The sequence below is a fragment of the Nycticebus coucang genome, chromosome 5, assembly GCF_027406575.1.
Source record: "Nycticebus coucang isolate mNycCou1 chromosome 5, mNycCou1.pri, whole genome shotgun sequence".
Lineage (NCBI taxonomy): Eukaryota > Metazoa > Chordata > Mammalia > Primates > Lorisidae > Nycticebus > Nycticebus coucang.
In genome coordinates, this window is record NC_069784.1 from 141,530,521 (window position 1) to 141,545,857 (window position 15,337).

General features: G+C 47.0%; 1 protein-coding gene across 2 annotated transcripts in view; it reads right to left on the minus strand.

Annotated features, from left to right (window-relative positions):
• The window catches only part of WDR27 (WD repeat domain 27), a 165,704-nt gene that overhangs the window by 117,733 nt on the left and 32,634 nt on the right, over positions 1-15,337 (minus strand). For both annotated transcript variants that reach the window (XM_053590356.1, XM_053590355.1), the window contains exons 3-13: positions 14,409-14,550; positions 13,283-13,407; positions 7,768-7,881; positions 6,976-7,027; positions 6,374-6,444; positions 5,613-5,733; positions 4,547-4,664; positions 2,728-2,831; positions 1,668-1,735; positions 1,260-1,381; positions 739-821 (exon numbers count right to left, since the gene is read on the minus strand). In XM_053590356.1, coding sequence (XP_053446331.1) covers positions 739-821; positions 1,260-1,381; positions 1,668-1,735; positions 2,728-2,831; positions 4,547-4,664; positions 5,613-5,733; positions 6,374-6,444; positions 6,976-7,027; positions 7,768-7,881; positions 13,283-13,407; positions 14,409-14,550 — 1,120 coding nt within the window. The remainder of the gene's footprint in view (positions 1-738; positions 822-1,259; positions 1,382-1,667; positions 1,736-2,727; positions 2,832-4,546; positions 4,665-5,612; positions 5,734-6,373; positions 6,445-6,975; positions 7,028-7,767; positions 7,882-13,282; positions 13,408-14,408; positions 14,551-15,337) is intronic.

The window sequence follows — 15,337 nt, forward strand, 5'->3', positions numbered from 1 at the left end:
GCTCATAGGGAGGTGTCTATGAAGCAGCATTTAAATTTTTAAATTAGGTCCACTGAGGTTTGACAAGACTGATTAAGAATTTAAATTGGTCACTACAGGGAAAAAAAGTAATTATCAGTGAGTCTTATAATAAAGTTACCACCTTAAAATGTAAGTTAATTTTAAGATTGTAGCATGCATATTTGTTTGGCTGCTGTTTAGAACAAACCTATGCAATGACATTTTAAGATAATCAGGACTAATTTATTTTGGACTGGCTAATACAAGGCACCAAAAAATGACTGTCAGTTTTGATGTGATGTCACTGTGACTAGATAAGAACCTGTACATTTTAGCAACGAGCGTGGGGGCAACAGGAGTAGAATGACACGATGTTTGGGATTTACTTTAAGAGTCTTTGACAGACAAAAAAGGGAAAACAATTATTCTTGAGCTAAATCATTAGCGGGCCCCGTAGGCACCACCACTGCCCTCGTCACGAGAGAGACAGCCGTCCGACCGTAAGAGTGCTTCTAAATTTACAGGAACTATGCCCAATTCATTAAAAAAAATAACATCTGGTATATTCCCTCCCACAGATGACAGGTAATAAATATGAGAGGAATGAAGGAGCAAAGCCGGGAGGCCGGGAGGAATGTTCCCTGACAAAGACGGCCTCCAGAGCAGGTCGCAGGGCTCAAGCCGCCCCGGGAGCGCCCCCGCCTGGTAGTTTTACATCGCAGAGTGCATTATACTAACCAGATCGTTTTTGGCCAACAGGGTTAGTGCTTTTTTCTTCAACAATTCCAAAATACAGCGGAGAGGTTGGTAGCACACCGGAGCTAAAATAAAAATAAAACCACATGACGAGAATAAACAACTGTATGATGGAATCGTTTTAAAGAAACATGTAGTTTAAGGGCAGCTATCAATGATACATTCATACACAGAGATCTATACATATGTTACATATGTACACAATATTTGGAAATGAAAACTACCAAGGTTAGTTTTGTAAAAATATTAATGTTTTTAATAAAAGCACTTTTTAATAAAAGTGCTAGTTTATATTCTATCCTGAAATAAAATGGTGGTTCATGTTAAAATAAATGTTTTAGTTTTATTTAGTTTTCAACAAAATGGAAGCCTTGCATTAAAAACGCTTTCAAACAAGGTTAGCATATTCGGACGTTTACTAAACTTTACTTTTATTGTCAACATAAAAAGAAATCTAAAATGCTAACTGGCACAAACACACACCATGTCTGACGGGCCCCTACCTGGCCAGCACCGAGAGATGCTTCCTGGCGCCAGGGCACTGCTGAGACTTGACCAGCGCAGCGAGGTCGATCTCTAGCAAGGCGATCTTCTTCCCGAACATGGATGCGAGCAGGCACAGTGCCTACAAGGGGCGGGGCGTGCGCATCGTTAACAGTGCTGCCAGGTAACCGGGAGACTGTGAAAGTACACGTGGGGTGCTGATGGGTGATCTGTGCCATTTACACTGACAGTCACGTTATTTGACTGGTGCTACTAGTCATGTCATACTGTGAAATTCATAAAAATTCTCACATATACAATCTCATTCACTGAGCCCCTAACTATCTTATTAAGCTGCAGAACATAAGCATGAATCCAAAGCATCGACACACATCTCAGAACACAGATGGAAGATGTTAGTGACCAACCTTCTGATCGGCAGTTCTGCCCTTCATGGCACAAGATCCTGCTACTTGAATGCTGAGGTTCCCAAAATCTTCATGTTCAGCAAAGATAAAGAAACAATGTTGAAGGGATAGGTGAAGGGGACCAAGAACTCACTGAGACATTCATCCCAGGTATTTGAGAGCCCAGCACACCATGCTGGTGGCTGGGGACATGACGTGGGGTGGACGTGAGGCTCAGCCCAGCAGAGAAGCCAGAGGCTAAGTACTAGAGCTCCTGCAGGATGCGCCATGAAAGCTGTGGCTGAGCTGGGAAGGAGAACCACGTCCAGATCAGACAGTGACCAGTGAGATGAGTTGCCAGGAGCAGGCAGCACAGCCACTGAGGGGGAAGGACAGGGTTCTGCCAGGCCGTGGCACAGCAGGGTGACAAGGGAGAGTGACTTCCCAGGAGCCCAGGGTGGCTGGGGCCCAGCTGAAGAATTCCTGCTGCATCTTGGAAGCAGAGGCCTCAGAAAGTGTCAAGACACAGAGGTGTCAAGATCAGACCTGCTGTGAGAAGCCAGGTGGGTGCCTATGGCTGGGAAGGCAGAGTAGGCAGCCCTAGGATGGGGCTAAGGGGCCAGACGTCCCCGGAGCGGGGCTGAGGGGCCGGACATCCCTGGATCAGGGTTGAGGAGCTAGATTTCTGGGAGGGAGGAAGGAAAGGTCCCCCAACTGTTCCTGTGTTGCTGGTGGGGGCAGAAAGTGTGGGAGAGAGGCCCAGGAGCAGAGAGCACTTCAGCTCAGCTCCAGACACCTTCAGTCTGAGCTGTGAGGCCGAAATGTGGTGCCAGGAGGGCAGCAGAAGCCCCATGTGGCCAGGAGCCCCAGAGGATGAACTCGGCGAAGGGGGGGAAGTTACCCAGGGGAAAGCAGAGCTGATAGAGGGCCTGACACCCTCGAGGAGAGTCCTCTGTCACTAGTGATTAAAGGCGTCATATTCTCAAATTCAAATGATGGGACTTTCTGCACTACCAGTCAAAGGAAAATATTAAAGTCACACAAAATTTATATTAAAGATTACTTGAACTTATGCTCTTACCCTTATAGTGTAAAACAGCTTCCAATTCAAAGTTTGCCAAGTTAAGTACAAATAAAGCAGCTGAGCTTCCAATCCACAAGCCTTTGGTATTCCCAGAATAAAGACTGATTTTTAAAGGAAAAGAAAAAGATCATCATACTTTCATTCCCTCCAGTCCCTCCCGCGGTGCTGTAGTGGCCTGGCTGTGAGTCACGGGAGGGCAGGGAGCAGGGACTCAGGTGTCCCTATGCTGGGCAGTCCCCTGGGCCTTCTAACAGACAGTCACGTTTTGGCAGGGCTGGAACTAAAATCAGTGTCAGGTCTCCTCAGCGTCCACTAACTGTCTACATAAAACAAGTAACACAACTCTGACCTCTGCGGTTGTCATTTCCACTAAGGTTACAGAGGAGATTCGCACCTGCATCCTCATGAGGCCACAGGGCAGGTAAGGGGGGCATCGCTGCCCCTGAGATGATACCGGCTGCCTACACCTGTAGACTAGGAGACAGCTAATGGCCCAAAATAGCAGGGTTAATGAGTCGCAAACACAGGTCTGGTTGTCGTTCTTAACAAATGAATAAGCCTTGTTCTGACTCTGCTACACTTGGACTCAGAGAAGGGCTCCAGCAGGAATTTTCTTTCCAGCCCTTCCCTGTCTAGGCCCCACCACTAGCCTGAACAGCACCCAGGCTCCTTCCTGGCATCCCTGGCACAGCGCCATCCTGGCCCGGCTACCACTGTGAACAGCGCTGACCATGTGGCTCCTGCTGTTCTAGGGACGTGGAGGACTCGATGTGCCCAGGGCCCTGACCAGCCAGGGGGACAAGCCACGCTCTGCTCCCATGTCTACCCCCTGGGTTTGCACTGCATGGAACGCTGGCCAAGCCAGGGCCACTCGAGGCCAGGCTGCCCCCAACACACCTCACACCCATGACTCGAGAAGGCAAAAGGCTCCTCTTAGGCAAACCCATAGTCCAGGGGTTCCTGAGATTTGGGAGTTGGTTAACACCACTCTGATAGATTCTTCAGTCACAGCTGAACAGTGCTTCCTGGCCTTGCCAAATGGTTATAATGTTTCTCTTGAGCACAGAAATAAATAAAATCTATTCTGAGTTAATTTCAAATGGATGACACATGGCACACCTGGGGAAAGGGACGTTTAGGACACTGTGACAACCATTTTCCCTTTCTAAAGAAGTGCCACAGCACGGCAGGCCTCCAACCTGGGTGGCGCAGACCATTACCAGTCCTTGGCCTGTTAGGGACTGGGCCGCTTCACCTGTGTTCACAGCCCCTCCCCACCGCCGGCACCGCCTGAGCTTCACCTGCTGTGAGACCAGCAGCAGCCTTGGTGCTCAGAGTCCCACAGGGCGACCTTCCAGTAAACTGCGTGAGAGGGACCCCAGCTGCACCTCCCTGCGAACCTAAGGCCTGATGGGCGGAGGAGGAGATGCAATGTGCTTGAATCCTCCTGAAACCGTATCACCAACCCCCTGGAAAATTTCTGTGGAAAAATTATCTTCCATGAAACCAGTTCTGGTACCACAAAGATCAGGCAGCTGCTGTAACAGAGGCACAGATCTGCCTAGATTTGGGTGAGAATAAAACCTAAAAATAATCTAATTCCTTTAATTAAAGATACTTACATATAATTGACCAAGCTTACCAAGTTTAAGACTTAGAAATGTAGGATCCTAAGAACACTTACAGTTAGTAATAATCAAAGAGACAAAAAAAAGTTTGGTTTCCTTTTAACCACTCTTTAAAACTAAACTCAATACTCACTTATGTAACTAAGAAGTGTGCTCTGCACAGCTCCCGCCAAGCTCATCATACTCACAATCCGTTTTCAGAACCTAGGATGGGTGAAAGGTTGCAGGGCGCGAGTCTCAGCACGGGAAAAGCTGCTTCTATCCCTTCTGTGCCCAATTCACTTGCAGACGGAAGCAGGCGCGCCTCTAGGGAAAAGAGTTATTGACAGTCTGAGGACTGAAGTTAAATCTGCCAAACAAGGTTCAAGGCTACCTATGGATACCCAAAGATGTCATTAATACATCTTTCTAAAGCATATCAGAGTCAACAAAAATACTAGAAATCACCCCATATGAGGCAGTCTGTAGGAAAAGGAATTTCAGGTACAGAGCCAAACACAGTGAGGAAGGGGAGCCGATCAGTTCAATGCCCGACTCCCTAGCCTCTGAGATTCGCTTCCATAGTAAATATTCATAAAAGAAATGATAAGAAACAAGGTTTAAAGCATTGGTTAAAAATATGTACATTGGATAAAGGTAATTTCAGACCTAATATAAAAAGAAACAGTTTAAAATCATAGACAAAGTAGCAACAACTAAATAATAATGATAACGGCCTTAAGATAAATGTGACGCCTGCAGAGCGAGAGCTGTTGGCCAAACATGAAAATGCAATGTGAGGAGGAACGTAAAAAACTGAGTTAAAGGGTGAGAGCCATGCGTTCCTCCTGACGAACTTGGCAGGAGCTGTGTAGAGCACGCTCCTTAGTTACAAGCTCCTTTTGTGACAGTAAAACAGATGTACAGGGCATCTGGGCAGGGCCGCAGATAGGTACAGGGAAGCAGCTCTGGGCAGCCCACAGGCAGGCACCTGCGGTGAGCAGAGGTCCCTGGAAGGCACCAGGCCTGCGGAGCTGGGACCCACCCCAAGTACAACAACCCTGACAGCCGGTCAACTGCTGCCCCCAGAGCACGTCCTCTCTGGAGACCAACACTCACCACTGGCCACCACTAGTGTGAGCCCTGGTGTCCGTCAAGGTCGAGACCCTGGGCTCTTCCCAAATAGGGAACTTTGTCCTCCACCCTCTCCCTCCACTCTGCCAGCTCGTCAACGGTGTTCAGTGTCCCACGAACGCTGAAGGTCAAGAGACATACCTGGCAGGCTGCACAGCCCAGACTTGGCCCTTCTAGTGAAGAAGCTCTCTCTCCTCTTCCTCAGGTCCACACGCGCTACACGGCGGAAGTGGTGTCTCTCAGCCAAGCTGAAGACCCAGAGCTGTAGACCAAGCACATGCGCAGGTGGCGCTCTGCTTCCCGAAACACCAGAGCCCAGAGAGAAAGAGGGCTGGACACAGACAGGCCACCAGGGATAGGCCAGTCCTGCAGCGACTCCACTGCACCCTTCCTGGGCACCGGCAGCACAGCCACCTCCTCGGGTGAGAACCCGCCGCCACCCGGCCTCCCTCAGCCCAGTCTCCTCAGCACCACAAACACATCTGACACTCCACTGGGTGAGCAGACACAGGATGACAGCAGTCAACTGTCAAAAAAAGGATCTTAATTTCCAAAAATATAACTTTATCAAAGTATATCAACAGCAAGTTTATTCAGGTTTGTGAAGTAAACGTCAAATGCTCACTAAAAAAACCTTTAGAAAAAGCATTAATTTAAATACCTTTACAGTTTTCAAAAATGTGTAAAACTGACACTAACAGGGCTGAGAGTGGCTTCCAACCCCTGCTACACCCAGGCTCGCACCGGGGATTTACAGAGACACGGGCCAGAGGGTTACAGGGCCACACACTGAGGGGCTGTTTCTTCATTTCACAAGAAAACAGGAAGTAATATGAAATTTTGTGCACATGTTCACTTACAGCAGTGTTTGAACATTGGGATTTAGTTGTGTGCTCTCTTACCTGGCCATCAGCACACCCAGTAATAAGCTGCTGGCTCTCTGCATCAATGAATAAACTTAGAAGAGGATACACTATTGAGAGGACATAAGAACATTTGTCTTTAAGCATCCGTGTCACTGAAGCTGGTCCCTCGCACTGCTCAGCACGCCATGTAGTCCTGCAGCTCCATGGCCCCGTGCTGTTTCAGCCACCCCCACAAAGGCACTCTGAGTACAACAGTCACCTGAGACTCACAAGCTGCACAAGTGCTTACTGCCCGACCACAGAGCCAGAGTGCTGCCCGTGCCCAGTCACACCCTGGACCCGTGGGGATAGATCCTGGCCACAAGCGCTGGAGGACTGGGCCTCATTCCATGGGGCTGCTGCAGGCTGGCCGTGCCCTGTGTGGTCAGGCATTTCATCTGAAAGGAGAAGGGCTCAGACTACAAGCATATGTTTAACTTTAAGTTAAAAACTTCAAGGACACTAAGTGAATCCTTTTAACATGTGGATAGGAGTACCTAGGTGGGAGGGCCTGAGTCAGACCCACCTGAGTGGCTCAGTTCTGCCCCAGGGAACAGGAGCTCCTGGTTACGTGAAGCCTGCCCCCAGGGAACATTTACCTGCTAACACAGATGAAGTGTACGTCGCCAATCCTGTACGACAGTCCCAGACCTTTGAACAAACACAAGATTCTTTAGAAGAGATCAGAGTGTTGCCATTATTGCAAAAGCTTGAACTAACGATTTCTGCCTAACACGTATGAATCAGTGAAAAGGATTGGCTAAATCCGGAAATGACATAATAAGCAGGTATGGTCAAACTGTAGAAAAACAATGAAAGATGTCATAAGCTTATTGAAAAACTAACACTTCCAAGCACCTGTATTTGGAAAAAACTGAAAAACACAAAAATAAGACAAAGTTAGAAACGCTTCCCAGAAATTTGTCTGACGCTCCCAAGACAGAAGTGCAAATCAAAAATAGTGACAGTCCACAGGTACCAGTTGGATGCAGACTGCACTTTCATCTTAATGTATGTTCTTTTAGAGCCCAGTTTACTTCTGATTGAATCCTCTAATACTGGGACTGCCCCTTCTGCTCTGAGTCCCTAGGAAATGCTAGGACACAAATTACTGTTACTGCTTGCCGCAGCCCTGGACTCGGGGCTGGGAAAGCTGGAGGCTCAAGGCTTGTCCTGCAGGATCCACACCCAGCTCCTCAGCCTTGTGACCCAGCCAAAGCCACTGCTCCATTTCTGTATGGAAACCAGGACAATAGTCACCTTACAGAAATGCAGCAGACACAGAGCCATTTCCGTGCAGTGCCATGAACCAAACGCACTGGGCCCATGTGTCCACAGATATGTGTCTAAAGCCCTTGTTAGATCTGAAAGATCCAATGTCAACCCCTCACCTTAAAGCTTCTGTCCTCTGACACTGAGATGATGGTATCTGCTTCCCACGGACAGAATTCCACTGCCGTCACTGGGCCCAGATGGCCCCCCAGCTCAGCCAGCACAGACAAACCCTGAGAAGATTTGGGAAGGAACATGGGAGCTGAGCTTCCTAGTAATTATTATTATCACCATGTTATATGTATATTACAGAAAATAGCTGCTATTAAATTCTCCTTTATGATTCTTTCTTCCACATTTAGAACTGTCTGTATGCGGGTCATTATGAAAGTTTTGAGATACACAAAAGTCAAGAAGCATAAAATCCTCACAGATAGAAATAAGTGAAGCCCTCTCAGCAACACCAATACGCTGAGCAAGTCGAAACTTGAACAGGTGAATCAGAAAGCACACTGTTGGCTGTGCTTTGTGAAATACTGGACTGTAACACAGTCTGTCTCAAAACTTTCATAGTACCACGCCTATATAAAGCTAGACATTAAAATTCAGTTGCCTTGGCTCAAAGGGAAACCTGTGAAATCACAGGCCACACTGTCAGCAGTTTTAAAACACGAAAAGCTAACTGCAACTGACCTGAGCATCGTGGAGCAGGCCCCTCTTCAGGACCTCCTGCCTCCCCACTGCCCATGTCTACCGCAGGGTCTCAAGCCTGTCCTGCGGCCTGGACTCCTGCAGGATGAGCACTCTGCCCTCCGTTCCTCACCTCTGCCTCCCTCCTCCTCTTCCCGCCATCAGTCAGAATGGACCTGCCCCGGACGCCCTCTCCTTCAGAAGCTTTCCACTACAGAGTCACCAAAATAAAACCAGACAGCACACCGAAGGCCACGTGCAAGTTATCCCTTACTCTGTGAGTCCCTAAAACCCCCTCGAGCTCAGCAGCACCCTAGACGTCAGTGTCACAAGCTGAAATTCCATAGTAGGATCAAGACAAAAAGTAGGAGAACATCGGGCATGCGTAAAGTCACACCCGCATCCTGGGAAACATCCCGACCAGACCCCAGGCACCTGGGGTGAGTGAACACCGTGCGTGCGTAAAGTCACACCCGCGTCCTGTGGAACATCCCGACCAGCCTGAACACCGTGCGTGCATAAAGTCACACCCGCGTCCTGGGAAACATCCCGACCAGACCCCAGGCACCTGGGGTGAGTGAACATCGGGCGTGCATAAAGTCACACCCGCGTCCTGGGAAACATCCCGACCAGACCCCAGGCACCTGGGGTGGGTGAACATCGGGCGTGCATAAAGTCACACCCGTGTCCTGTGAAACATCCCGACCAGACCCCAGGTACCGGTGTGAGTGAACACCGTGCATGCATAAAGTCACACCCGCGTCCTGGGAAACATCCCGACCAGACCCCAGTTACCTGGGGTGAGTGAACATTGGGTGTGCATAAAAGTCACACCCGCGTCCTGGGAAACATCACGACCAGACCCCAGGCACCTGGGGTGGGTGAACATCGGGCATGCATAAAGTCACACCCGCGTCCTGTGAAACATCCCGACCAGACCCCTGGCACCTGGTGTGGGTGAACACCGTGCGTGCATAAAGTCACACCCGCGTCCTGTGAAACATCCCTACCAGACCCCAGGCACCTGGGGTGGGTTAACATCGGGCATGCATAAAGTCACACCCGCGTCCTGTGAAACATCCCGACCAGACCCCAGGCACCTGGGGTGGGTGAACATCGGGCGTGCATAAAGTCACACCCGTGTCCTGTGAAACATCCCGACCAGACCCCAGGCACCTGGGGTGGGTGAACATCGGGCGTGCATAAAGTCACACCCGCGTCCTGTGAAACATCCCGACCAGACCCCAGGCACCTGGGGTGGGAGAACATCGGGCGTGCATAAAGTCACACCCGCGTCCTGTGAAACATCCCGACCAGACCCCAGTTACCTGGGGTGGGTGAACATCGGGCGTGCATAAAGTCACACCCGTATCCTGGGAACATCCCTACCAGACCCCAGGCACCTGGGGTGGGTGAACATCAGGTGTGCATAAAAATCACACCCACGTCCTGTGGAACATCCCTATCAGACCTCAGGCACCTGGGGCTGGGGTATTTTCCTTGAACTTAAGCACAATTTAGACAGAAGAAATGTCCCCTAACGATGTTCTGAAAAATATATATACACACACGTGTATACAGTGACAACATTCAACAGACACTTAACTCAGAAGACTTTCTTTAATGACACAACATATAGCCATTGAAAACTGCAATTTAGAATACTGAGAATATTATGTCAATTACCATCACATTGTTAAAAATAAAAAGTAAGATTATAAAATGCCTTTTCCTAAAGGGACAGTCAAGAGACCATTATGAAATATACATTTCTATTTCTTTCAATTTTTATAAAATAAAGCTAGTCACTTATTTAAGAATAATATTATACCCTGAAAAATATTTTAAACTGTTTGCCTTTAATATTTTTATAGCTATGTTTTTATTTCATGTTGATTAAAAAGTACCTTTATGAAAAAGTAATCAGTATTCAGTTGAAATCATTCAAACCAAATTTCATAAACTGTTCTTTGCTGAATATTCTATTAAACAAATGTAAAGTATTCATGGTCTTATTTAATTACTTGGAAACCCATCATCCATGTCTATTAAATTATTTTCCCTCACTAAATCTTCTTAAATTTGTTACGCCTGCACTAAGGACACATGAAAGGTTTACACGTGCTGTGTACACGTCTGGCACAGCTGTCTGCTGCCTCACCTGCCGTGTTCACGGCTGTGGAGTGTATGGCCGAGACCCCAGCCCACCTGGACCCCTTCCTCTTTCTGGGACGTGCACCTTCCTTCACACTAGGAGTTTTAAGCATCGTCCTAATTAATTTTGGTTTTCTTTTTCATAACATAACAATGTTAATTCTTTCCATTTTAATGGTTAATTATGTGATACATGGTGGGGTAGACTAATGTTAATCCATTACTATAAGATGCTAACAATAAAACATTTTAACATTTACAACTCAAATACCACCTTATCCAGGAAGCTTCTGAAGACCATTAAATTGAAGTGAGGCAGCCTCTCAGCCTCCCTGTCATCTGCCTGTGCCTTACCTGGTTATGGCAACTTTTTTGAGAACCTCAATTGGTTTCCAAAAATTATTTCAACACAAAAATGTTTTCTCCCTATATCCCCAAATTGACTACCACACACTAGACCCATGAAAATCAATTAATATTTTATGTTCAAACATCCTTGCTAATCTAAGTTCTTAAGGCAATATATTTAGGTCATTAAATATGAACTATCCAATTTCAAATCAAAAGTTTAGTTTGTCATATCTTAGACAAGCAGTATCATTAATTAAAATGTGCACCTAAATTGCTGACACAGTTTTCAAATCTTTTTTTTTTTTTTTTTTTGTAGAGACAGAGTCTCACTTTACTGCCCTCAGGTAGAGTGCCGTGGCGTCACACAGCTCACAGCAACCTCCAACTCCTGGGCTTAAGCGATTCTCTTGCCTCAGCCTCCCGAGTAGCTGGGACTACAGGCACCTGCCACAACGCCCAGCTATTTTTTCTTTGTTGTTGTTGCAGTTTGGCTGGGGCTGGGTTTGAACCCGCCACCCTCGGCATATGGGGCCGGCTCCCTGCTCACTGAGCCACAGGCGCCGCCCCAGTTTTCAAATCTTAATGGTAGCTTGTTTATGCCAGCAGCAAAGAAGCTAGGAGAACAAGCATCTCTGAAATTTAAAAAAGGTGCTTTCCACAATTCGATGAGAAAGAAATATTTTTCCTTGCAAGACACGGCCCAATGCCTGGAAAAAGTGGTAGACAGTTGGTGCAAGCTCTGGTGAATACGGTGAACAAAAGAGGGTTTCCAAGTCTGGTCTTGGAAGTTTGAGCAGTGTTATATGTGTGACCTGTGGTCACACATCGTGTTACAAGAGAAATGGTCTGTCTCTATTGCCCAGTCTCAGCTGCTTAATCACAAGCATCCTCATTTTACCCCATTGGTTATAGTGGTTACATCCATTGTAATCCACTGATCACGTTTCACAAAGCTATAATGCACTATACCAGCACTGGATCACCAAACAGACAGCATTAGCTTTTTTTTTTGAATATTTGGGTTTGGGACAGTCTTTCGTCCCTTCATCTTTATCTAACCATTGTGCCAAATGCTTATGATCATCAAAAATAATCCATTTTTTATCATATATAACAGGGAAGTGTAGAAATGGTTCACCTTTATGTCACGACAGCAAAGAAAGGCAAGCTTAAGGATGATGTCCCTTCTGACCCTCAGTTAATCCGTGCGGGACCCACCTATCCAGCTTCCTGACCTTGCTGATGGCTTTCGAATGGTCCAATGCTGTTGGAACAGTAGGGTCGCGCCTTGCTGCTGATGCATTGCAGGCTGGGATGGATTTCTGCCATTCTACAGCTTTCAGCTCATCATCATCCACCTGGTCTCAGGTCACTTGCGTGGCTCATTTCAAGATTAATCACCAGAACAGAACTTCTCAGCCATCCACATACTGTGTGTTCATCAGCCATGTCCTTCCCAAACACTCTGCTGATATTTCCAACTGTCTGCACTGCACTGGTTCCATGATGGAACTCATACTCAAAAATAATTCAATTGTTTGACTTATCCATCATTTCACAAAAATTGCTCTAAAAATATTATTTGAAAGATAATCAGAAGCCGAACTGTGCATTTGAAAGAATGAGGATGCACCTTCACAGGAAAAATAAAACAAGGAGAGTCAAAGTGAAACGTCAGAGGCATCAACTATCCAAGTCGGTACTGAGGGAAATCGACATTTCTCAAGTAGTAACCTAAGCAAGGAAAGTGAGCGCAGGCAAACAGCTTTCTTAGCTGAAGCTGAGACTTTTTGTCAGGCTTTGATAATCTCCAAAACAAGCCCCCAGTGGAACATGACTTCAGAGGAAACAAAAAGTACCCCCTCAGTGTTCCCACTAACTCCCACCTCCTACTTTATAACACTTGGTGTCACCATGGGCAGAGCTCCTGGGTTACAGATTTAAAATCACACAACCTTGGAGGAGATAACATGTTTACTTAAACCAATCCTAATGAAGAAATAAGCAAGAAAGTCTGGTTATTGATGAGAAGCAAATTTTGATAAAAGAGAGAAACAGAAGTGCTATGCTATGAGGGTTTTGAAGAGACCAATGAAGTAGGAAAATACCCAACAAGTAAGTGTTTCACTGAACTTGCCTATAGTCATCCCAGATACTCAGATTCCATATAAAGTTTTTACGATTTATATAAAAACCTATACCTGATTTAGTGGCTTTCCAGTTACAAGATACAGAAATGTTTTCATTTGTTTTTCCTAACGAGATAAAGATAAGTTTTCATTTGTTTTTTCTAACATATGTAGTGTTTATTAAAATATGCCAAGTTTAAAATAGTGCTTAAAAATAAGGGTAGAAAAATTAAAAGAAGGGTAGAAAAGACAGTGTGCGGGGCCCAGGGAACTGCCCGCGACGGACTGCTCACATGACACGCAGGCTCACCTTGACATCCAGCAGGAATATTTTATTTCCAGCACACGTGGCAACAACTCGATCATCCGGGCTCCACCTTAAGTACAGCACCTCTCTGGAAAGCATGCCCACCGCAGTCCCTCGAGGGACCAGTCCTAGAGCAAGTTCCACCACTGGTGTCAGTGCAGCCGACTCTCCCAGCATCACAGGGACATTCTGTGCCTCCCTCCGTCCACCCTGGCTCCAGGCTGGGCCGTGTGCCTTCAGGGGGATAGGTGGGAGGCGTGCCCTCTGCACCTCAGCAATAGGGCTCTGCACACCTCCCAGGACGTCTCCAGCCAGGCCACCAGTCCCAGGCCACAAAGCCAAGTGTGTGGGACAAAGCTGCCCAGGGGACCCCAGCTTCAAGGTGAGGCCCCCAGCCCATTTCCAAAGAGCAGTAACAGTAAGCTCTGCCACGTGACCTGGGAGGGGCTGTGTAGACACGTCTACAGCCAGATGTCCACAGCCTAGGTACAGCACCAGGACACGTGCCCTGCACGCACATCCCAACCCTCACCTGTCCACACAGGACAACTGCTCCCCACCCACTACTCCCTCCCCCGTGCAGCCCCTTCTTGTGTCCACCCCAAAGTTTTCTCCCAGAAACCTCTTACACAAAAGGCCTCCCACCTCATTCCCTCTCCTGCCCTTATCCATCTGCTTTGTCTGCTACACGGCCAGTGATCTATAGCCACTGACCTTCCTGTTCACACCTTGCTTCATCTATCTCAAACTCTAAACTGTCAGGTCCTAGTGGCTGGGCAAGCCCTTCTCAGTCACCACTGTGACTCCAGCCTGGAATAGCTTATGTGCCCCAGAAATACTTGGTCATGCAAGGAAAGAATATTTCAACATGCCTATATGTTTTAGGGTATACACCAAATTCTGTTTTTAAAATAAGAAATTACATAAGATTAAAGCTAATGAGCCTAATATCAGACAACAAACGGCAACAGGTCTGATGGCCTGACCTGCTTGTCATCCAGAACATCTCGCTAGAATGTCCGGCTACAAGGTCAAAGAAGTGAAAACCGATCACAGGGCCCTGAGTATACTTAAGGATGAGTTATTACCTCCGTGCATTTTTAAAAATATATTTTAAATTTTCATTCACCTTGAAGTACTTTCTCTCTACACTCTTGCAGGCTCCACACTATAATACAGTCCTGGGATGCAGAGCAGATCAGAAGTGGGTCCGCTTTGTTTCCAAAAGCCACAGTGGTAATTGGCTGATTATGTCCTTGTAGGGTTAGAAACTGAGAACATTAACAAAAAACAAAAATAAATATTATAGATAACATTTACAAAATGAAAGAGTGCAACATAACCTCAAACCTAAGAAACGAAATAGATTTAATATTTCAAATATATTTATTTTATATATTCATTTTTAATTTATTCATTAAAATTCCTGCCAATGTACTACTAAATATTCTCTCAAGTTTGGCATTTCATACTTCCTTGGTATCACACACCAATGAAATTATGCCGGTTACCTCATCCGACCACTTCATCGTTTATCAGTTAAATAATGTATATCAGGTCTCCACCACATGCCAGAGGAGGCAAAGCTGTGCTGAAAACAAAGAGTAAGGGAAAGAATAAGGAGCTAGCGGAAGAATCCCAGCACTCAGTCTAGGAAAGAGAGGCCGGCCTGGAGCTGACAGGAGGACCAGAGCACTCAGTCCAGGAAAGCGAGGCCGGCCAGGAGCGGACAGGAAGAACACAGCACTCAGTCTAGGAAAGAGAGGCCGGCCGGGAGCTGACAGGAGGACCAGAGCGCTCAGTCTAGGAAAGAGAGGCCAGCCAGGAGCGGACAGGAGGACCAGAGCACTCAGTCTAGGAAAGAGAAGCCGGCCGGGAGCTGACAGGAGGACCAGAGCACTCAGTCTAGGAAAGTGAGGCCGGCCGGGAGCTGACAGGAGGACCAGAGGACTCAGGCTAGGAAAGAGAGGCCAACCAGAAGCTGACAAGAGGACCAGAGCGCTCAGTCTAGGAAAGCGAGGCCAGCCAGAAGCTGACAGGAGGACCAGAGCACTCAGT